This window comes from Phanerochaete carnosa (assembly GCF_000300595.1).
Source record: "Phanerochaete carnosa HHB-10118-sp unplaced genomic scaffold PHACAscaffold_11, whole genome shotgun sequence".
NCBI classification, from domain to species: domain Eukaryota; kingdom Fungi; phylum Basidiomycota; class Agaricomycetes; order Polyporales; family Phanerochaetaceae; genus Phanerochaete; species Phanerochaete carnosa.
The window spans coordinates 1,690,313-1,711,459 of record NW_006767638.1 but is presented as its reverse complement, the minus strand read 5'-3'; the positions used below and the strand labels follow the sequence as shown (position 1 = coordinate 1,711,459).

The following is a 21,147-nucleotide window of genomic DNA, read 5'->3' as shown; positions in this document are numbered from 1 at the left end:
TGGGAACGCGACCGCGGCGGATGTTGGGGCCCCGTGCAGCCAGCCATCTATATAACATTCCTTCCGTCTAAGACCGTATCGTGATAAGTAGATAAGTGCATATGGCTGGTGGATCACTGTTACACGAGCTCGCCGACGTGCCGGACGGAGAGCTGACGGACGTCATGAGACGGTGGAACTAGGAATTGCGGGAGCATGCGAGAACGAGGCCCTTCCTGGCCCTTCCTGCAGAAATGCGTTGCATACACTTCGGCGGAACAGTACATCCGGCCGCGAAGCCTTGCCTGCACAGAGGTTTATCATCACGAGAGCAAGGCAGACGAGTGTGTGTCCTTACCAATACACTATATAATACGAGAAGTGAAGTGTGGGTCTTCGTCCCGCGCGAGGTGTCATGCATGTCATGGTCTTAACTCAAGGCATCCGAGGACCGATGTCTGCAAAGCGTCTGGCCGCTGTCAAACGCTCCCGCTCCGGCTTTCAACCACGCTTCCACTACCGCCCCATGCAGCATCCTACCGTAATGGCTTACTCGCTTCTACATACGCAAGGTCGAGACTCTGGAAGGACCATGATGGCCTCATGCAATCCTACCAGCGCCTGATGCGCCTTCCCGGGTCGCGTCGGCCTTCCGCTTCGCTTTGCTCAGGACCACCACCACCCCACTCCCTCAAATATGTCGACTACGGTGATCACTAAACTGGCGCGTGCGAGCTCCCTTGCTGTGAGGCGTTCAGCAGCCCTGAAAGTGCGCGGGTATGCTGCTTTAGCCAGCGAGGTACGTCGGGTGCATTTCCTGTTGAACGTTAGGCAGTCGTTGACATTGTTGTGCAGCTCAGGAAGACCGGACTATACGATTTCCATGTTGGGAATGACGCTAAGATGGTACCGTTCGCTGGGTATTCTATGCCTCTATCGTACGGCTCTGTCGGTGCCGTCGCGAGCCATAACCATGTCCGCGAGAGCGTCGGCCTGTTCGATGTCGGACACATGATGCAGAGCAAGTGAGCACGCGAGCTCTTCAGCACACGTGTTTCGTTGACAACAAGCAGTTTCCGAGGCGCGACCGCATCACAGTTCCTCGAATGGCTTACCCCGTCGTCCCTATCTATCCTTGAGCCGTACTCCTCCACGCTTTCCGTGCTCCTGAACGAGAAGGGCGGCATTATTGATGACACAGTCATCACAAAGCATGCACAAGACGCCTTTTATGTCGTTACGAACGCGGGTCGTCGGGATCGGGACCTGCCCTGGTTCCAGCAGAAGCTTGAGGAGTGGAACGCCAGCGAACGCGCCAAGGGCGGCAAAGTTGAGCTCGAACTACTCGACAGCTGGGGGCTGCTGGCATTGCAGGGGCCCGAAGCGGCGAACTACCTTCAGAAGTTCACGCCTTATGATCTGAAGAAGCTCACATTTGGCAAGTCTGCATTTGTGCCCATTGAGGGCTACAACCTGCACGTTGCTCGCGGTGGGTATACCGGCGAGGATGGCTTTGAGGTACGTTGTACGTATGACGAGCTCAATCTGGTACTGACCTGCGCACAGATCTCTGTTCCTCCCAATCAGACGGTCGAGGTTGCGAGGCTGCTCTCGCAGGACCCTGTGCGGCTGACCGGCCTTGGTGCCCGTGATAGTCTGCGTCTTGAAGCGGGCATGTGCTTGTACGGCCAGGACCTTGACGAGAGTACGACCCCCGTGGAGGCTGGATTGACTTGGGTTATCGGTACGTCGAGTAGCCCTAACGTCGCACGGCCTTGCAGCTGATGTACACACACTCTCAGGTAAAGACCGTAGAGAGAAGGCTGATTTTATTGGTGCTGCAGGCGTTCTTCAACACTTGAAAGATGGCCCGCCACGCCGACGAATCGGCCTCGTCATCGAAGGTGCACCCGCCAGGCGTAAGTGATATCCAATATCGATTGTAGACTTTGTCTGACATTGTGCAGAGGGTGCAAAGATTGTCGAGCCCACCAGCGGAGAACAGCTAGGTACTTTGCGAGTCCCCAATCGTGATGATCGCATCCTCATTATTCTTCTAGGCGTTGTGACCTCGGGTCAGCCCTCACCTACACTAGGAAAGAACATCGCAATGGGATACATCAAACATGGGTGGCATCAGAAAGGCAAGGAGGTCGTGGTCGAGGTGCGCAACAAGCCTCGACAGGCGTTGCTCGTGCCGCTGCCTTTCTACAAGCCACGCTTCTACAGGGGATAGACATATTTCCTACTGCGTGTGACCTGTCTTAGCGTACCGGATGGATGCTCAACCATCCATATCTTTGTATAGTCTTGTATCTCTAGACATATCCAATAATCAGGAGGGAGATTGTATCTTAGTGATGAGTCGCGCTGAGCACCGATAAGCGCCCGCAACCGCCTGTACGACTGCTACCACCACCGTCGCCTCGCCAGTATACCACGTTCCCCGGAGTCTGCCTCGTTATCTTCAGATCCTTTGGGGCTGAGAAGTTGTTCACCATGTCTCGGTTTGTCCGCGCATCGAAATACCGGTCAGTCTCGCGCGGGTTTGCAAGGAGGGACGACCACTGACTTGGCGCACGCTGGTAGCCATGTCTTTGGGCAGCCGGGGAAGAAGGAGTATTGCATCGAGAATCTCAAGGTGACGAATAATGCCTGGGACACCAACTTTGTAGCTGCATCCGGGGTGTGTTTTTTTTCCTCGCTTCGAGCTTATATTCCTCATTCGCGTCCGCTCAGCAATATCTGAGTATCAACTGGAATGCCTCTGGCGGCGGCGCGTTCGCAATCCTACCGCTACCCTCACCTTTTACGAACATTCCTAGCGGCATCCCCTCGAAGATCCCGGACATCATCCCCCTCGCGCGGAGCCACACCGGGCCCGTACTCGACACAGACTGGTCCCCGTTTAATGACAGCGTTGTCGCCAGCGCGGCCGACGATGGCAAGGCGATGATCTGGAAGGTCGACGCGTCCGTATTTGATGGCTGGGGCACGGACGGTTGGGAGCCACGCGACTTTGACCCCGTCGCCCGCATCGACGTCACGCCCCGCCGCGTCGGCCAGATCCTCTTCCACCCGACCGCGGAACACGTGCTTGCGACCGCGACGGGCGAACACACTGTCAAGCTCTGGGATCTTGGGAGCCCTGAGAGCGCAAAATCGATCTTAACTGGACACGGCGATAGCATTCAGAGCTTCGCATTCAACCCGGCTGGAAATCTCATCGTCACGACCTGCAGAGACCGCAAAATTAGGCTGTTTGATGCACGGGCCGGCGGAGAGGCTGTTCGCATTACTGAGGGACATGGTGGTGTTAAGGTACGTGTCATGCTACTCTTGTTGTGATGGCCCTGACAGCGATTGTAGGGTGCGCGAGTCGTCTGGATGGGCGAGCATGACCGCATCGCAACGACTGGTTTCAGCAAAATGAGCGACCGCCAGGTCGGCATCTGGGACGCCGGCAGTCTGAGCAACGTCAAGATGACGTCCATTGACCAGAGTGCTGGAGTGCTAATGCCGTTCTGGACTGACAACAACATTCTATTCCTTGCGGGCAAGGGCGACGGCAACATTCGCTACTATGAGTACGAGGGCGAGAGTGATACGCTTTACCCGCTTGCGGAACACAAATCGACCGACCCGCAGCGTGGCATGTGTTTCTTGCCGCGCCGTGCGCTCAATGTCAACGATTGCGAGATTGCTCGCGCGTATAAGATCGCCGGAAACACCGTCGAGCCCATTGCATTCATTGTGCCACGAAAGGCTAGTCATGCTACTCTATACGCCGCGTGCCGTCGCTTACTCTGCTGCAGTCGGACTCCTTCCAAGCCGATATCTACCCTCCGGCCCCTTCATCCGAGCCTGCGCTGACCGCGGGCGAGTTTTTCTCGGGGAAGATCGCTCCACCCAAGCTTGTCAGCCTCGACACCGGTGCCATCACTACCGGTGCTGCTCCCTCTGCTATCCCTACATCCGCTCCCGCGGCCACACCCGCCCCGACGAGGACTTCCAGCGCACCCGCGCCTGCTCCTGAGTCGTCACCTGTAGTACGAACGCCGTTGGTGCTGTCCCCCGTCGAGCCGCCGTCGCGTACCGTCTCTATCGCACCTGTCGACAATGAGAGCGCCGCACTCAAGGAGGAGAACGCTCGCCTGACGGCAGAGCTTCGGGAGGCGCGCGAAAAGATCAGGAACCTAGAGCTTCAGGTCGAGAGTGTGCGTGCCAACGCGCGCAAAGCTGCTGCATTGCTCGAACAGTAAATCAAGTTGGAAACACCGAAGAGAAGTATAGAAGTATTTATGTAGCGTAACGTGTATATCATGACTGAAATATTGAAATCTCGGGGATGAAAAGAGCTCAACGTGTTTTGGCGAATTGGTACTAGGTCGTCTTAGACACGACGATCACCTTAGAGGAGAACTATTCGTGTTTAATGCAAGCTCCTTCGCATCACCAGGTGAGACGAGCGCGATTAGTTAGTTGTTGCAAGGGACTGCTGATCCTGGCTTCAAGTATGGTATAGTACTCAGACGACTACCTTCAGATAAGTCAGGTTTTACTCTGGCTACATTAACCTGCGGTCCTTCCGTACTTCTTCCTTATGGCGTAACACTAGTCGTTGTCCTTAAGGAAGTTTGAAATTTGGAAATTTACCCCTTGCATCCACTAGCTGACGCACGCAATCCAAGTCGCTAGCCTCAACATTAGTTTGACGCTCTCATCTGTACATTGATTATCGCGTACGGCGATTTATGTGCCCCAGTCGGATTCGAAGCCCAACAAGATCGGGACAGGTACTGTACCTGTAACAAATCGGCAAATGCCAGTGTCCATGCTATTAGCTGTACGTGGTATCCAAAGGTCTACAATGTGTGGTATACATACAAGCAAGTATATGCCAGTAACATAGTTTGCGTATTGTCCGAACAATAAAGTCTCGAAGTGTTAAAAAGTGGCAACAGTGGGGGTGGTCAGGGAGACGAGTCTGATATCGTGAAGGGAAGGAGCTGTCCCAGTAATGGGAGGTGCGCAAAAAGCGTTCCAGATAAGGCTAGAGTTATAGTCCGAGGAAGATGCTAATGAGAACCGAGAACATAAATGAGATGGACAGGGTGGGGAAAGATGACGCGTTGCTCGTCTTGGCGTTCGTCTCAGTTGGCTTGGACTGCGTAGACGTAGCCGTAGGCGGCGTGACCGAGCTCGGCTGCGTCAGCGCGACACCGTTCCATTGGGCGCGGATGATATTCGCAGCCTGTTCGGCGAGGCCGTACGTCGGCATTTGAAGGTGCGCGGCGAACGCGATGGGGAACACACTCGCGTCAGCGACACGGACGTTCGCGAGGCCATAGACCTTGAGATCGCTGTCTACGACACCGCCTTGCTCCTGGGGGAGCATGGCACACGAGCAGCTCGGGTGGAACTCAGTACCGAAGTTTTCCGCTGCCCAGGCGTCCCAGTCGTCATCGCTCTGCACGCTCGGGCCGGGTGAGACTTCGGAGATGACGGCGCTGCTCAGCGGCGCGGTATTGCCAAGTATGCGGGCGAGCTTGAGGCCCTCGCGGAGCATCACGATATCTGTCACAGTTCATCAGAGAACGCAGCAGTACATAGGTAAAGGGGCGTACCAGCCGGGTGCGAGATATACTTAGGATCAATGACTGGTGGGTCGAACGGGTCAGAGCTGTTGATATACAGTCGCCCTTGGCTACAAGCAATATGCTGATCAGTTCTATGCGGCTCCTAACCCGCAGGTAAACACACCTGAACGGATGCTGCAGGGCCGCTTGGATGGCAACGACCTTGTCTGTGCTCTGTGTCGTCCCGGTGAGGGAGAGGAGAATCTCCATCTGACCGATGGGTGTGCCCATCAGCTGCACCGTGGTATTATAGATCGCTTCGTACCCCGCGATCACGCCAGTGTCGGTCGACGGTACGAGTGTCGAGGAGGATGTCTGAAGTGCGGATGTAATATTCTCCTGAAAGGTTGTGTAGTACGAGCCGAGCAGGTCGGAGATGTTAGCGTAAGCTGTCGCAGAATTAATGAAGGACAAGAACGGCGAAGACTGGCCGTTGGGGAGGTTCGTGGCGTTTGCTGCGTGTAACGAAGCTGCAGTATCATCGGATGTCTGGAATGTGACTTGGGTGCTCTGGAAGACGGGATCAGCTGCCAGCGCGCGAGGGTGAGTAATCGCAGCTCACAATATGATCCTGCAAATGTTGGCCAATACCAGGCAACTCGACGTTGACAGGGATGTTGACTGCCTGTAGAACATCTGATGGTCCGACACCGCTGAGCATGAGCACTTGAGGGCTGCCAATCGCACCACTCGCGATGATAACCTCCTTCGTGACGTTGACTGTCTGGCGCAGCGCTGTCCTCGATGTTGCAAACTCGACCGAGTTCGCGCTGAGGTTGTTCTGGGGCGAGCCTGTGGCGAAGATGATGCGGGTGACAGTGCTGTTCGCGAGGATGTCAAGGTTCGCGCGCGGTGGGAGTGGATCAATGTACGCGGAGCGCGAGTACGAGCGCGTCCAATTGGTTGGGTTGATCGTCGAGGTCGCAATGAAGCCGCCCCAGCCGTCGCCTCCGTTGGCGTCTGCAGAGAAAGGAATACCAATATCTTCTAACGTCACAGTCCAATTGCCAACGACGGGCAAGATACTGCAAAAGGGGTCGTAAAGAGCGTCATAAAGACTGCGGATACTGCTTACTATCCAGGATAAGAGACGTGCACCGGCCCGGACGTGCCATGGCTTGACGGGTCGTACATGATGTTGCCCTCCTGCTGGATCTCCTGACTCGGCGCGGTGAAATTTTCACTCTTCTTCATGTTGGCGAAGAGGCTGTTCCAGTTCCACTTGTCGCCACCGGGGATCATCGCCCCCCAGGCATCGACTTCGAGCTTGGATGGGCGCACGGCGTACATGCCGTTCAGGGCAGACGAGCCGCCGAGCACTTTGCCGCGCGGCCAGGTAATCTGCCTGTTGGCGGCGTTCGGCTGCACTACCGTCTGATAGTTCCAGTCATAGCTTGAACCGAGCAGAGAGGAGTAGTACGCGTTTCCGGGGATGTCTGGAGTGACATTAGCATAAGGAGAGACGTATACGGACAGAGCCGCACCTATGGAATTGGCTACAGCATCGCCAGTGTCACCAGCCTCAAGGACAAGAACTGTGTGATTTGAGTCCTCTGACAGGCGGGACGCAATAGCCAGCCCAGCCGTGCCACCACCGACGACGACAAAATCGTACGAATTCGCGATCTGACCGTTGTAAACGATATTTCGCCTGCGCAGTGCTTGGTCTCTTTGAATTTCGCGCCCGTACTCGTCGTGAAATATGTCGCGGTGACCTCCCGTGAAGCATGACGCAGACGAGGACAGTAGGACGACCGCGAGCAAGAGGCCCAGCGACCGCATCGCTATGAAGGAGGATAGGATCTGAGAGAGTAAAGAAAGGAAGAGAAGTACTAGTGTGAGCCGTAAGGAGTAAATTGAGTCTGGGGATGTTCGGGCACTTACCTCCGTTCTTTATATCCGCATGACCTCAAGGACTTGGCGGCAAAGCGACGCTCCGGGCTAACGACCCCGGCGTGGAATACACCAGATTCCGATGACAAAGGCAAACATGGTGCTGCAACGGCGCATGGTGCGCGTCGAGATGATTGCCCTCCGGCTGCGCCGTGTTCGAGCTAGACAAGGCGGACGAGACTCGAGACCAACTCGAGCGCTCCAGGCACCAGGCCAGACCAAAGTTCGCACGGCATTCGGAGCGCTCATTATCGCGGATCCTACGCTGATTGATCCGCGTAAATTCGGCAATCGCCGGTTTCGCTTCCGGGCCCAACAACTTAGGCTTGAAAACCTACGCGTTCCTAATAGCTACAGCTTGTGCACACCACATATTGCACTACTTCCTCAAGTTCTGCTACACCATCATGCGCGACGCTGTTGGCATCGCAAAGCACAAGCTCCCGCAGTGGTCTCCCATCTCTGCCGCGCTTTCGACAGATATCGACTACGTCCTGGAACGTCCCAGTGTAATACAAGCAATCTACGAGGAGAATTAGCAGAGAAAAAAAAATTCAAAATGTTCACGTTACGTTTCATCCATTCCTCTGTCTTGAGTTCATTCTTATCCTGTAAGTTCGTCGCCACTAGCGCAACCGATTGTGCACTCGTAGCGTGCAGCAGCTCGCACTGAAGGGCAGCTTGAGCACAGTTGATTGTAAGGTGGCGTAGCTGTGGCATCGTGCACAGCGCGTAGGCGAAGTCAAATGAGGCCCGGCCAACGTCGTGAGTAAACAAGAATCCTTGGCGATAGATCTGTACGTCTGGCAGAGTGAGAGGGGCAAGGACCTCAACGATATCCTCCACATGTGACGGTACGTCGATGGTTAACTCAACGTCGGCTGGTATGCGGTCGGCCTCCTCAGAACCTAGGAGGCTCCGCGCTGTTCTCCAACCCCTCAGCTTATACATCGATGGAAAGATGGCGGCGTCTATGCAAACAACGGGCGCAAACTGCAACGATCTAACGTTTGGTGGGGTCGTGACGATCTGAGAGACAGCAGCAGAAATAACGGACCAGTCTCGCTCGATCGGGAAATCGAGCGGGGAGAGGCATTTCAGGACGAGCTTCGCTGTTTGCGGGATGCGGAACGAGCGTAGCGCTGCCGCGCATACCTTCGTCAAGGCAGTGAGTCGTAGAGTGCGTAACCTCGGAAGGGCGACGGCGGCCTGCGGATGAGGCATGGTGTTGCTGAGTATGACCTCGAGATATTCCAAGTGGGGTGAGCGTGCCAAAGAGTGAGTAAGTTTCTCGATAGTCGGGAGGTACTGGCTCTCGAACCGCGCCCCAGGAAACCCGTGTACGAGCACGAGACTCTTGAGTGCGCTCGTGCACAGACACGTAATGGGGAAGCGAAGTGCGGCGACGCTCTCCAAACGCTCTAGCGCCGTAAACATGGAAGATGCTTCGGCGGGGCAAATGGTCTGATCTGAAGGCATGAACTCAACGAATAGCAGCGTCCGAAGACACGGCATAGACACGGCTAGTGACGCTGTAAGGTACTTTGCGATGAAGGGCATGACGAGGGTGCCGATCTGGCGAGGGTGAGTATGCAGCAGCTGCCGGAAAGTCTCCGCTCTCTCTTCATTAGAGCCAGTACGGAAGGAAACAGTCAGGGGAAGGCCCGCCGTGCGATAGACCATAGTCTCGACGGCCTCCCTCCGGACGATGGCAATGTGAGTCCAGAGACGCGGATCGCTGAGCGCCGCGATGCGCCATGCGCGGCATACGTGAGTAATTCGCATCCAGGCGTACGGCAGCGGCGGTGGGGGCACGTAGTCCATTCTCCAGCGCATGTAACCTGACCTCGAGGTCTCGCCTGGGGCATGGCTTTCGTATGCCGACCACGAGACGAGCGAAGTGACCTCCTTCAGCTTGAGGTGCTTGATCCACTTCTCCCGTGCTTCCTCGGCGAGCAGGCCAAAGACGTCACAAAGCAACTCCAGCGGGATGGAAAAGACGGTAGTGGATAGCATATCGACAGATGCTTGCGCACGTTCAGTCGTAAGGAGGAAAGTATCGTAGATCAGAAAGTTGCTCACCTCGCGACCTGCTGGGTTAGTGCCCGACCGTACTTCGACTTGCCTCCGCTGCTACAATGGAGGTTCTTATAAATAACAAATACATGGAGAGGAACGGCTCCCCCAAGGGCTCCCCAGAGCATGGTTGATGGTCCCGACTTAGCTGTACACCACGATGGGGGTCAATTATGTACAGCGAGTGGCTTACGTATAGTGGCTAACTTGAACAGGCGCGAAGCATGCCCGTCGAGGTAAAGACGTTAAGCCTCTGCCATAAGACGTGATTGGAGCAATATAAGAATTGTTGTACAAGATTAATCTCGTAATTGAAACGAGGAACAAACTTGTGGCAGCGACACGGGCGCAAAGGCGCTCAATTGAAGATCTCAATTACTTACTGTTCTTCAAATACGCGCGATCGCTCGCAATGAGCGCGGTGCCCGTAAATACGTATGAGTTACACATCCTGCGTCGTTAGGTAATGCAAAGGGAACCACTCTGGCGGCGTCCACTTCCCTCCAACCATGTCTGCCTTGATCATCCCCGCGACAGCCTCTGCGCTGCAATTTATTTGCGTCAACAGCTACTACAAGAAAGTTGTAGTACCAAAATACGCACCAAGCGAACGCTCGGGGCATGCCATGTCCGGTATACCCCGCAGAGATATATTGCCCCTTGTGTTTTGTGCGGGATCCGGGGTCGTGCGGGTCGATTACGGGGCCGACCTATGATGAAGTGAGCATGGAAAGAATTGGAGGTCAGCGTGAGGACCACACAAATGGCTCATGCGACTTAGTGTATCCCATGATGCCAGTCTAGGCAAGTGAAGTAAGCATTAACAGGATGTAGAGACAGTCTTTCGCGCACCCATTCCATCTCAACTTGATTGCCTTCGTCAAACTTGTCGGGAAAGACTGCAGGCAAGAAACGACGGAGAACAGTGCTGACTTCCGGGTTGACGACCGAATCGTCGATCTCATGAAACTCGTAGCCGCCGTTCTGGGTAGCTTCACGGCCGCCGCCGAGGATGATCAGCTGGCCCTTCTCATTTGTCTCCTCTGTCTCTGTTTCGTCACCGCTTAGCGGGAGATTGGGCTTTTGGCGCGGGAACCAGTACTCGAAGCCATCGTTCCCAACGAAGCCCTTGCGGTAGAGTGCATTCGGCATATTCGCACGGATGGCCATGACTTGCCCGCGCGTGGGCACGATACCATCGGGACCATGCATCCAGGGCAGGAGATGGGCAGCGTAGGCATTCGTAGCATGCAGGATGTAGGAGCAGGAGACTGTACCACGCGGGGTATGAAGGGTCCAGTGGCGTTTGGCAGAGGGTTCTGATGTGGAGATGGACGTGACGGGTGTACGCGTATGTAGCAAAAGTTGGAAGTTGTCCGTGGCGTTCGCGGCGATGTTGTAGAGCACACTGACGAGTTTGAGTGGCCAGAGGTTGTTGCCCGGGATGACTACAGCGGGATATGATGTGCCAAATTCCTGAGGGTCATTCAGCAGGCGTAGCAGTCCAGACAGTCTCTGGGGCGTACAGCTTGAACCTCTTCCGGACTCAACCATTCCACATCGCTCAGATCAATCCCCGCTTCAGTTGCTGCGTCGTAATCGGCCCGTGCTTCTTCGTACTCTTGCGACGTGAATAGCAGGATCACACGACCTCCAGGTACGAAGTCGACTTGCTCGATCTTGTCGTGCTCTTTGAGAATGCGAAAGACTTCACCGGCGGTGTAGCGTTCGATGGCGAGTCCACGGACGGCTTCGCCTTTACCGTAAAGTTTATGAAGCCATCTGAATCCTCTGTAAGCGTGTGCGGTGAGATGCCCTCCGTTTCTTCCTGTCTTAGCATGATAAGATGCGGCCTTGTTAAAGAGTATGGTGTATACGCACCGGTTGCGCCAGAGCCTACGTGAAAGCGATGAGCATGACATCCCAGACCTAAACCGTAGAGAGAGATGCTGACAGAACTCTCGAGCATCCAAGACAACGGCCTTCACCGGCTCCTTGCGCACCCTGTCACCAGAAAACGACTGCGCAAGATGATACGCGGCAGACACGCCAGTGATTCCAGATCCAATGATACAGATGTCGGCATCCGTAGTCAGTGCTCCTTCACTTCCATGGGTCAGTGAAGGGAAGAGGTTGGGATTACGAAGCCAGAAGGATCGTGTGCCGTTCACGACTGGAAGCGTCGGTGGTGGCTTGGTGGTCGGTCGCCCGAGGACCACCTGATGTTCCGCACGGACGTTCAGAGGGACCGGCAGGTTAGACATACTGTAAGGGAGCAAGAGCAGCAGGAGGCTTGTGGGAGATGGCAGCATTGTACCATTCTGTGAAACTCGGATATTGGAGATGAATCATATGACAGATCCCGTTGAAGATGGGAGAAGGCAAGAGGTCGAGTCGTTTACATTAGCAACAACTTTCGTCACATCAAGATCAAAGCTGCTCCAACAGATATTCAACCAGAGACGAATCCAGATAGCACGGGATAGTAACAAACATACAGAGAAACACGTATGGGAAAGAAGATGATCTACGAAAAGAATAGCGGCATACTGACAATATAAATAAATATCCTACTCCTCATCTTCGAACCGCAATATCTGGGCATCCTCGTCCACAGGAACATGGCGATATCCTCCGCGAGCGCGATATCGCGTACCGAGCGAGTCGAATCTGGATGCCATCCATTCCCACGCGATGCCCGCCATGCCGAGGAGGTACCATGGTATGGACGCGATGGTGTCGATGACGCCACCGCCGGACGAGATGTGTCTGCTTGGGTCGCCTCCAGGGAGCCGAATAGTTCTAAAGCGGCGATTAGTATGTCAAGGACTCTGCAGGAGGATAGCGGGCTTACCCTCTCGCGAGCCCCATGCGGCGGTAATACCAGTACGCAATGAGAGCGGTAAACATAAACGGCACCAAGAGTACGAAGAACCAAAAGAAAAAGCCATGACCCTTTAAACCCGGGCAGCGATGTTCAAGGCCCCGGTCAAGACGCTTCCCGCCTTCGCAGCTAGATATTGGAACCTTGCGATACGCTGTGCGCTCATACCAGAATTCTTCCCCGTTGCGACATGAATCATCGTCAGACAGAGGCTCGAGCCCCGGGGTTAACACGCAATCGCCGTCTGCGTCCCGCCGGTGGTTGAACTCACTAGAAAACAAACCAATTCAGGGGTGACGACAGCGTCTCAAAATTTACGAGCTTACCATTCGAAGTCGGTTTTGGTACATTCGCAATCTTCGACGATTTTCTCTTCCTGCTTCTCCTGGTCACCAATCACGCAGTTGGATTCACGTCGACGGCGATGGTACAGTGTCTGTTACAAAGTATTGAGAAGGCTGAATCCATCGTAACAAGAAAGATCACGCACTCTTCGACCGAAGAGACAGGCCTCTGCCCTGCCCTCTGCGGGGCTCCACAGCTCAAAGTCGTCATCAGCATTATTGTTGATATACAGCACACCTGCGAATGTCTTAGCTGTGGAGCTACAACTACCTGCCGAACGCGCTTACATTTCCTGTACGTCAGCGCCGAAAAGTCGAGGTGTACAGCGATCGCCACCATCGGGGATCTAGGACGGTACCCGAACAGGATGAACCTTCGACTCGTATCGCTTGGTACAGTCACGATGACCTTCACCCGGATTTTGTCGTCCGTGAAGCGGTATTGGCGCCATGTCAGACCTTCATCAAGCGAATACATGACGTGGTCTGTTGCTTCTTCGTCGTTTGCCATCACAAGCACCGAGCCGCTGTCGCCAAACTCCCAGAGGTGAGCATCTTTATGCACCTCTTCCCACGTAAAGCCTGCGTCCCGCGAGAGGAAGGTGTCGGAGTCCGTGTAGGGGGCAAGGTTCTCGCCGACGTTACCAACAGCCATAATAAGACCTGGCACGGAGGGTGTGCTGTATGTTGCGCGCGCGTCGAAGCGCTCGGTAAAACCATGAACATGTAAGCCACATCTCTAACGAGTGAATTAGTATTCATTGATTAATGCCTGGACGAGAGAGCGTACCGTGGTGTCGCAGTCATATTTGTTGCCATGTGAGTCGACGAGGGGAGGCGTCAGCGGTTTCCATGACCCGCCATCGTTGTGCGTAATCCGCGTTTGTACCTCCTTCATGCCCGTAATGGGAGCATCATGTGGATTGGACACCACGTTGATCAGCGCAATACCGTCAAGGCCAATCATCTTTTCGAAGTCAACATAACCTTCGTCGTTTCGATTCACGTAGTCGGCCGAGATACCGAAGTAGGTGCCGTTCGAATTCGACTTGAGGATATCGCCCCATGCTGGCGCTGGAGCCTCTGAAACGGTCACGTGAAGGAAGACTGACTTAGTGCTCGATTCAAGGATAGTGTAAGCCTGAAAAGAACGTTAGAAGAGGACAAATATAGGGCTGCCGAAGACGACGTACGTGCTGTTCGAGCTTTAGCGTGGGTGGGAACATTCCAGTGGCAAACGTCCGACCGTCAAGTGAGACTTGAATATCAAGAGAATGACTCTCTGACTGGTACTCAGCAACAATGAAGTACTCCGAGAATTTGGCGAAGCCGACGACATGTTCAAACAATTTGGTCTTCGTTTGGTAAAAGTCAGTGCCACTAATGAGTTCCAGCGGGTTATCGATCGAAAAGTACCGCTGCGAGCCCTCCTTGATCTTGTACGACTCGCAGATGATTTGTCGCGGGTCGATACGCAATTCCGCGTCGCGTGCCCACGCGCAGTTGCGCACGTACTTGTCAATGATGTCCCAGTTCTGGCCGTTGTCGCGCGTGGAGTATGCTTCTACGTGGCAGTTCTCGCCAAAACCGCCGCAATCACGGTTACCAGTCCAGATAAGATAGTCACTATGGGTGGGGTGGAAGTGAAGGATCTGGAGCGCAAAGTTGTTCGGTAGGAGTGGCGCCTGCAGTTGATCCCACGATTTGCCCGTGTCGGTCGTGTATAGAACCCTTGTCGTTTCTGTGATGAGGTACGCACGGTCGTGCGAGTATGTGTGATGATAGAACGCAACAAATTTCTCGTCGGGGAACAGATGCGTCCAAGTGTAGCCCTCGTTCGAGCTCTGCCAGATCGAGTGGTCTCCGAGCCGCACGAGGATCGTACGCGACCCTTTGAAATACGAGTATTGCTGTACCGTCGCTGGGAACTCGAAGGTCTGGTGTATCACCTGGCCTTCGGCAGGCTGCGCCTCTGAGCACGACTTTTCTATCCGAGCGTCCTTCCTCACGCCCTTCTCCGCGTCACATGTGTTGCCGGGGATACGGCGATATCCCGACGAGCCCATGTACGTCTGCTTCTGGTCGTCCGCGCCGCATACGCCTTCCGGAATCGGCTCTGGACCAGCAGGTACACACTTTTCGCCTTGCTTGATAAAATTATAGTCGCTAGGAGGCTGGTCAGTTACGTACAGCCGCAAGGTATGTACCGCACGTACCACTCATAGTCGTCGTCCGTGCACGGGCAATCTTCCTCCCGCTCGACGGGGTCGACAAACTTGTTGCCAACGTAGCAGTTCGCACGCTCCTTGCGCCGGCGGTAGGACTGTCTATGCCCCATCACACACCGATTCCCAGGTTTACGCGCGTACCACGTCTCGAAGTCCGAATTCTCGCACTTGCGGTTTCGCGTTCGGGCAAAGTCGAGGTGCACGACTACCCAACGCTGGTCGTCGCCCGGTGCATCCCGCCGTGAGAGCTGGCCGATGAGTATAAACTTCTGTGACGTGCTATCCGGTACTGTCATGAGATATCGTGCGCGTAGCGTCAGCGGGAGCGTGTACTTCTTCCTGTTGGCGCTCGTGAGGATCAAACTCGTCACAGGAAGCAGTGACGTACCATGAATTGCCGAAGTCCACGCTGTATTGTACCTCATCTGTGCTCCCCTCGTCGTTGACGGTTACAAGGATGCTTCCCGAATCGCCGAACTCGTATAAGCTTGCACCCTCGCTAACCATGCGCCAGCTAGCGCCCGCATCGTCGCTCAGGAACGTGTCGCACTCCTCGTACAGCCTCAGATTCGTGCCAATGCTGCCGACAGCCATGACTAGACCTGGCGCAGGGGAGCTGAACACGCGACCAACGTTGTGCTGCTGAGTCACGGAATATAGATGTAGCGAACACTTCACCGCGTCGTTCGGGTCGCAGCTGATCCGCCGCCCTGTGCTGTCCATCGATGGCGGCGGGATGGACGACCACGAGCGACCGTCATCAAACGTGATCCGGCTCTGCAACCTCTTCTCCTCGCGACGCGTCTCGACCTCCTTCGCGTTCATGACAACGTTCGCAAGGCCAACGCCCTCGATGCCGTAGAGCGTCTCGAAGTCGACAAAACCCATCTCGTTCCGATTCGTGTCCTTGAGACTCTCGACGAAGAACGTCCCGTTTGAGTTGCTCACGAATAGCGTCCCAATGTTACTCATATCCTGCAGCAAAACGTCCACCGCGAGCGAGTGCGTCGTCGATTCGACGACCGTGTAGCCGTTCTCGCGCAGCGCTGCCGATGAGGCGTGCGGGAACTCGGCCTTCGCCCAATTGTTCGTGTCGACCGTGACGTATAGCAGCATCTCGCCATTGTTGCCGGTGCTCATGTCCTTCAATGCCACGACAGCGAACTTGCTCACGATCGCTAGTGCGAGAACACCCCGCGCGTTCTTCCCGATACCGAGGTCCTCGACGCGGTTTTCGTCCTTGAAGAAGTCGGTCGAGGAAAATAGCCGGCTCGAAGAGATCGAGTGTATGCCATTCGATGATGAGCTGTCAAAGGCGACGCAGTACACCAGGTCTTCGTGTGCTTCGTGTTTGAAATCTTTGCTGCTGTGCGCAAACTGACAACGTGATGTCTCACTGAGCATCAGCTCTGGGTCCGAGCTGAAGGCGTTTTTTGTGTAGTACGTCTACACACATCAAAGTCAGTACTGCGATGCAGATGTTAAGCGCGGCGCCAGAGCGCTATGTATCCTCACCTCGTCATGACAGATGCTGCCCCAAGAACCCTCGCGGTCGCACTTTGTTCCTTGATAGAGAATGTATCCGTACTTATTGCGGTCCGAATGAAAGGATAGAGGCTGCCCAACGAAAGCAGGACGGGCTGGAACTTCAAACGACCGCCATGTCTTACCCTGGTCGTCCGTGCGATAATGCTTGGTGCCCTTCGAAAGGATAAAAGCCTAGAGGAATATGAGCGGTCATCAGAATCATAGGATAGTCACGCACAATACTATTGTCAAAAGGATGATGAATAACCATCGCTGCTTCGCCCTCTGGTATGCCCACTGCCTTGTCCCACTTTCTGCCTTCGTCCTGAGACACGAACACGTTTGCGTCGGCAAGATTGTGGTAAACCGCAACCTACGAAGGGTGTACACTTTAGATAGATATAGTAATGGAGTGAATATGCTAACCGGAGAATCGTCAAAGAAAAAGAGCTTGGCCGGCTGGTTGGAAAAGTATGTGAGAGCGCTCTCTGGCTCTTGCTGCGCAAGCACGAGTATGCCTGCCCAGCCGAGCATTGCCCAGAGCAGCGTCGCGGCCCTTTGAAGCGGCGCCATCGCCTGTGCTCGTGGACTCAATGTCTCTGACGATGTCGACGACGTCAAGGTGGTGGAGGTGGAAACGGTCAAGATTAGAGCACAGCAGTTGCGCCACGACGCGCTCTCCCAGATCGTCACGTGCACATCACAGAAAACGTCGGTCTGTCCGCTTCCGCTCGGTGATTAGATCTCATGCTCTTTATCTTATCTAGGTATGCACGACTTGAAGCGATACAACATGATCCTCTTCACGAGTCTCGTCTTTGCCCTACTCTCGAGCAGTATGGTCCCTCTCAGCGTTCTCGCACAACATCAAGTCGTACTCGAACAACCGGCCTCTAAACCTCCGCCAAGTCTCCCGGTTTCAAACGCAACAGAATCGTTCTGGCTGAGGAGTCCTAGAGTTTTTCCCACCCCTGCACACGGCAGCGAAGGACCTCTGACCGTCGATGCAGATATCTGTATTATTGGCTCAGGGATCACTGGCGTATCTGCGGCTTACCATCTAGCCACACACTATGCTAGTAATAGTGCTCGAAAGGATCCTATCAAGACCGTTATCTTGGAGGCCCGAGAATTTTGTCAGCCTCTATTACTTCAGCAGATTGCATTTCGTACTCACAGACCTCGTGCAGGTTCCGGTGCAACTGGTATGCTGCCTAAGGCACTCGCAGCCGATCGCTCAACGCAATCTCAGGACGTAATGGCGGACATCTTACGCCATCTCCTTTCGAGGGGTTTAATTGGCTCGCCAAGCTCTACGGCAAGACTGAAGCTGCTCGCGCTCTAGCTCTCGAGAAGTATACTTCGGACAAGGTGTTCAGCATCCTTAAAAAGGACAACAAGCTTGAGCACGTCGACTTCATCCGAGGTGGTCGCGTGGTGTTGTTCTTTACTATCCAGGAATATGAGGAGGCGCGAGCGGACTACGTCGCTGCCAAGTCTGCCGGCATTGACATGAGCGACGTGCAGTGGTTGACCTCAGAGGAGGCGCAAGACGTAGGCGCTTTGGTCTTCATGCCATGCCTTGCACTAAACCCGCTCCTAGAGATTTAATACGTCGTATCCCGCTGTGGTAATTCCGGGCAATAACCTTTGGCCGCTAAAACTTGTCAGCGTGCTTTACAATCTCGCCGCAAATGCAACAGACAACTTTTCTCTCTCGTTGCACACTCGCACTCCGGTCACCTCCGTCTCTGCTTCGGCCCTTACGTCTGGACGCCCCTGGATCCTCAGTACGCCACGCGGACCGATCTCCTGCTCATATGTCCTTCATGCTACAAATGCGTACGCTGCGCGACTCTTGCCTTGGCTGCACGGTCCCGATGGCATTGTGCCGACGCGCGGGCAGGTTATTGCCGTCCGCGCGAACACGCCAAACGCTCTTGGCCGTACGGGCTTCGTCGGCAACGACGGCTTCGAGTATTGGTTCCCGCGTCAAGCATCCACTACCCACGCCGTCTTCGCAGACCAGGGGAGTGGCGGGCAGAAGGGTCAGCTCATCATCCTTGGCGGCGGGCGCGAGGCAACGAAAGACAGCGGTTACGAGTTTTACGAGACCGACGACTCGGTAGTCAATCCAGAGGTTGGACGTGTGCTGCGTGCGTTCCTGCCGCGAGTTTTCCCCGGAAAATTTGATGAGGGCGTCGAGCCCGAAATGGAGTGGGTAGGTGCATCTTGCAATCGAATTGTCGCGAAACAAGTTTGAGACCTCGTGACGGACAGACCGGTGTGATGGGCTACACGAAATCTCATGAACCTTTTGTGCGTCTCCTTTTTATCTGCGTTGAATATTTTGTTTAGCTTGGGACAGGTTGGACCAGTCGTCGACCGATATGGTACAAGCTCTTTAGGTACGTACAAGGGTCAGTATATCGCTGCGGGCTATACCGGCCACGGCATGCCGCGCGCCTTCGCCTGGTAAGTGTGGTTTCAAGCGAGCAAACCAGTAATCGATACCTAATGACTTTTCTTGTATCAGTGCGGAGGCCGTTGCGGGTATGATTGCGGCCGATATAGTCGGCGAGCGGTGGGTGCCGCCAGAGTGGTTCCCGATGCATTATTTCACGGGCAAGGATATGTAGCCCTGTCTCAATTGATTGTGTACAAAAAATCAGCAAGAATGGTTGTACGTGAAGCTCTTGTACATACATGTTAGATCGATTGAAGAGGGTCGTTCGTGGGTTAAATTTATGTCATGTCTCTCTCTCGGAGTCGTGTCCGAGGTTCTATCACCGATTTTCCAGCGCAGCGGAAACACATCGCTCTGGTCTTTGTTCCATAGGCTACACCCCGCAGGATCATGGGGGTGCTTCGTCCAATCAATGCTGTACAATAAATCGGCAAGGGCAGGGAGCTTTTGTACATGTGAGATAAACGGCAAAGGGCCATTCGTGTATTGTATTTACGTCATGGCTCCTTCTCAAATTTTGAGCTCAAGACTCCATTAATCACTTTTCATGCAGGCAAAACCCCGCCTCTGAAGCTCGCTCCGTATCAGCTACGTGCCAAAAGACCATGAGGGTTGGATGGAAGGTGTGAGCGTGAGGCGGGATTACGGGGCTAATTAGTAAATAATTTTAGCTGACAGAGGTACGAAAATGACCGTGGAAAAAGAAGCTAAAAAGCCTGAACACTTTCTGGCGAAAATATATGATAGGTAAAATTTGAAAATAAGAGTAAAATAAAGTCGCCTTTTTTCAGTCAATCTTGTTGTAAAAAGTTGGTCAGCTCGCAGCAAAAAGAGGTGCAAATACCGCTGGGCTATCCATATATAGAGTAATACACATGGAGAAAGAAATGATGATGATTTCGCCCTAAGGATATTTCGACTCTTCTAATACCTCAAAAGGTGTAAAAGCAGTGTATCTTTTTGTACCACCAAAATGATAACATCCCCATGGGTGAATTGCTCAAGTGTATTTATGAAACAAACTGAATGTGCTTTTGCACCTCTATCCGCGCAAAATAGTATAAAATTAGCCCCGTGCGATGTCACGGTCAGGTTACCATTTCCGGAGCGCGCGAGGAGTTCTTCCGTCAAGTCGGGGTCGATAATGGAGAGGTCAGCCCAGAGAGCGGGCGTGGAAAGCGCTACCCACTGGCAGTGCCAGGCGCGGCAGACGTACGTGAAATAGATCCAGGAATAAGGGCGTGGTAGTTCTGGATCTGTCGGTAGTGCCTGGTGCTTGAGGCTGCGGACGCATGCTTCATGTGCGTCTCGAGCCAATACCCTGAAAATGTCTGCGGATATTTCGGGTAGCAACGACATAATAGGGGAATCCATTGGTTTCGCCCTTCAAAGCTTCAAGCTCAAGCTTCACCATCCGGTAAGTGCGATAGGATGGATGAACACAAAGCAGTCTTGTTTGCCATTGTTAGGATCCAAAGACCCTGCCTTCCTTACTTTACCAAGGACTTCGATTTCGTGTACACAGCTGCACGGATGAGACTGTGGGGCTCAAGATCTGGCGGATTTTGTGATTCGGGGAATCGTGATCTTTGAGCGTTGGTTTTTGTCTGAGATTCGTCCGACCGAAATCATGATTCTGGCCAATGCGAAATACGCCCGATCCGAGATCTCCCCACCACAGTTTGGCGCCCACAGAGCCTCAGGCCTCAGAGCACACGTCCGTTCGAGTTGTATTCCGTACTTAGAAGTCCACATTGAACAGTAGGAGACTACATTAGAACACATGTATGATCTCAGCTCGGGTAGTAAGCTGCAATAGATGCCGGAATAACAGGCTACGGGCCGGAGAAAAACTCATCGTCAAGCTCGCTGGTACCTTCGCCCCTCATAGACAGGGCCGGAACGTTGTCGTCGTCGTCCTCAAGGAAACCACCACCTAGATTACCTTCAGGGAAATCCTTTTCGTCCTGAGCTATCATATCTTCTCGCCACCTATCCATCCAAGATGTCAGCAGTATATCAAAGTTATAACACCACGGGACACATACTTAACCCACCCGTCGCTCTCGTAGTTTGTACCAAGGTTCTTCTGATGATGAGCTCCTTCATC

General features: G+C 54.1%; 8 protein-coding genes across 8 annotated transcripts; 3 read left to right on the top strand and 5 right to left on the bottom strand.

Annotated features, from left to right (window-relative positions):
• Positions 1-327: 327 nt before the first annotated feature.
• Positions 328-2,325, top strand: PHACADRAFT_153081 (uncharacterized protein). The gene is made up of 7 exons (XM_007401034.1): positions 328-778; positions 835-1,004; positions 1,053-1,497; positions 1,546-1,723; positions 1,782-1,898; positions 1,947-1,988; positions 2,040-2,325. Exons 1-7 carry the CDS (start codon positions 677-679, stop codon positions 2,213-2,215), a joined length of 1,230 nt encoding a protein of 409 aa, XP_007401096.1. The 5' UTR covers positions 328-676; the 3' UTR covers positions 2,216-2,325.
• Positions 2,326-2,387: 62 nt separating this feature from the next.
• Positions 2,388-4,324, top strand: PHACADRAFT_264349 (uncharacterized protein). The gene is made up of 5 exons (XM_007401033.1): positions 2,388-2,510; positions 2,569-2,665; positions 2,719-3,300; positions 3,349-3,744; positions 3,795-4,324. The coding sequence occupies exons 1-5, from the start codon at positions 2,479-2,481 to the stop codon at positions 4,239-4,241; spliced, it is 1,554 nt and encodes a 517-aa protein (XP_007401095.1). The 5' UTR covers positions 2,388-2,478; the 3' UTR covers positions 4,242-4,324.
• Positions 4,325-4,784: 460 nt separating this feature from the next.
• On the bottom strand, positions 4,785-7,448 carry PHACADRAFT_264347 (uncharacterized protein). Its single transcript, XM_007401032.1, has 6 exons — positions 7,103-7,448; positions 6,694-7,054; positions 6,181-6,643; positions 5,743-6,128; positions 5,607-5,686; positions 4,785-5,556 (listed from the first exon to the last, which is right to left on the bottom strand). The coding sequence occupies exons 1-6, from the start codon at positions 7,398-7,400 to the stop codon at positions 5,039-5,041; spliced, it is 2,106 nt and encodes a 701-aa protein (XP_007401094.1). The 5' UTR covers positions 7,401-7,448; the 3' UTR covers positions 4,785-5,038.
• Positions 7,449-7,846: 398 nt separating this feature from the next.
• PHACADRAFT_178533 (uncharacterized protein) lies at positions 7,847-9,527 on the bottom strand (the record flags this gene model as incomplete). Its single annotated transcript, XM_007401031.1, has 2 exons — positions 7,847-8,034; positions 8,084-9,527. The coding sequence occupies 2 exons, from the start codon at positions 9,525-9,527 to the stop codon at positions 7,856-7,858; spliced, it is 1,623 nt and encodes a 540-aa protein (XP_007401093.1). The 3' UTR covers positions 7,847-7,855.
• Positions 9,528-9,891: 364 nt separating this feature from the next.
• Positions 9,892-11,851, bottom strand: PHACADRAFT_264345 (uncharacterized protein; the record flags this gene model as incomplete). Its single annotated transcript, XM_007401030.1, has 6 exons — positions 9,892-10,132; positions 10,191-10,387; positions 10,440-11,063; positions 11,114-11,415; positions 11,469-11,483; positions 11,542-11,851. The coding sequence occupies 5 exons, from the start codon at positions 11,849-11,851 to the stop codon at positions 10,331-10,333; spliced, it is 1,308 nt and encodes a 435-aa protein (XP_007401092.1). The 3' UTR covers positions 9,892-10,132; positions 10,191-10,330.
• Positions 11,852-12,157: 306 nt separating this feature from the next.
• Positions 12,158-17,104, bottom strand: PHACADRAFT_104339 (uncharacterized protein; the record flags this gene model as incomplete). The annotated part of the gene is made up of 12 exons (XM_007401029.1): positions 12,158-12,389; positions 12,442-12,741; positions 12,798-12,907; positions 12,962-13,053; positions 13,104-13,554; positions 13,606-13,956; positions 14,009-14,981; positions 15,032-15,378; positions 15,428-16,489; positions 16,559-16,762; positions 16,809-16,943; positions 16,997-17,104. The coding sequence occupies 12 exons, from the start codon at positions 17,102-17,104 to the stop codon at positions 12,158-12,160; spliced, it is 4,365 nt and encodes a 1,454-aa protein (XP_007401091.1).
• Positions 17,105-17,363: 259 nt separating this feature from the next.
• On the top strand, positions 17,364-19,209 carry PHACADRAFT_200761 (uncharacterized protein; the record flags this gene model as incomplete). Its single annotated transcript, XM_007401028.1, has 7 exons — positions 17,364-17,706; positions 17,761-17,775; positions 17,823-18,124; positions 18,174-18,791; positions 18,851-18,889; positions 18,939-19,045; positions 19,107-19,209. 7 exons carry the CDS (start codon positions 17,364-17,366, stop codon positions 19,207-19,209), a joined length of 1,527 nt encoding a protein of 508 aa, XP_007401090.1.
• A 1,663-nt stretch (positions 19,210-20,872) lies between these two features.
• On the bottom strand, positions 20,873-21,138 carry PHACADRAFT_200760 (uncharacterized protein; the record flags this gene model as incomplete). Its single annotated transcript, XM_007401027.1, has 2 exons — positions 20,873-21,029; positions 21,086-21,138. Coding segments are annotated over 2 exons (210 nt in total), but the record flags the coding sequence as incomplete, so codon positions are not given.
• Positions 21,139-21,147: the final 9 nt, after the last annotated feature.

Bases quoted from the DNA above. Each gene is read 5' to 3' on its own strand.
- PHACADRAFT_153081 (XM_007401034.1), top strand. From the start codon at position 677: ATGTCGACTACGGTGATCACTAAACTGGCGCGTGCGAGCTCCCTTGCT. The intron at 779-834 runs GTACGTCGGGTG...ATTGTTGTGCAG, and splicing joins ATGCTGCTTTAGCCAGCGAG to CTCAGGAAGACCGGACTATA. The intron at 1,724-1,781 runs GTACGTCGAGTA...ACACACTCTCAG, and splicing joins TGGATTGACTTGGGTTATCG to GTAAAGACCGTAGAGAGAAG.
- PHACADRAFT_264349 (XM_007401033.1), top strand. From the start codon at position 2,479: ATGTCTCGGTTTGTCCGCGCATCGAAATACCG. The intron at 3,301-3,348 runs GTACGTGTCATG...CAGCGATTGTAG, and splicing joins AGGGACATGGTGGTGTTAAG to GGTGCGCGAGTCGTCTGGAT. The intron at 3,745-3,794 runs GCTAGTCATGCT...ACTCTGCTGCAG, and splicing joins CATTCATTGTGCCACGAAAG to TCGGACTCCTTCCAAGCCGA.
- PHACADRAFT_264347 (XM_007401032.1), bottom strand. From the start codon at position 7,400: ATGCGGTCGCTGGGCCTCTTGCTCGCGGTCGTCCTACTGTCCTCGTCT. The intron at 6,644-6,693 runs GTAAGCAGTATC...CCCCTTTTGCAG, and splicing joins CACGTCTCTTATCCTGGATA to TATCTTGCCCGTCGTTGGCA. The intron at 6,129-6,180 runs GTGAGCTGCGAT...CCCGTCTTCCAG, and splicing joins AACATTTGCAGGATCATATT to AGCACCCAAGTCACATTCCA.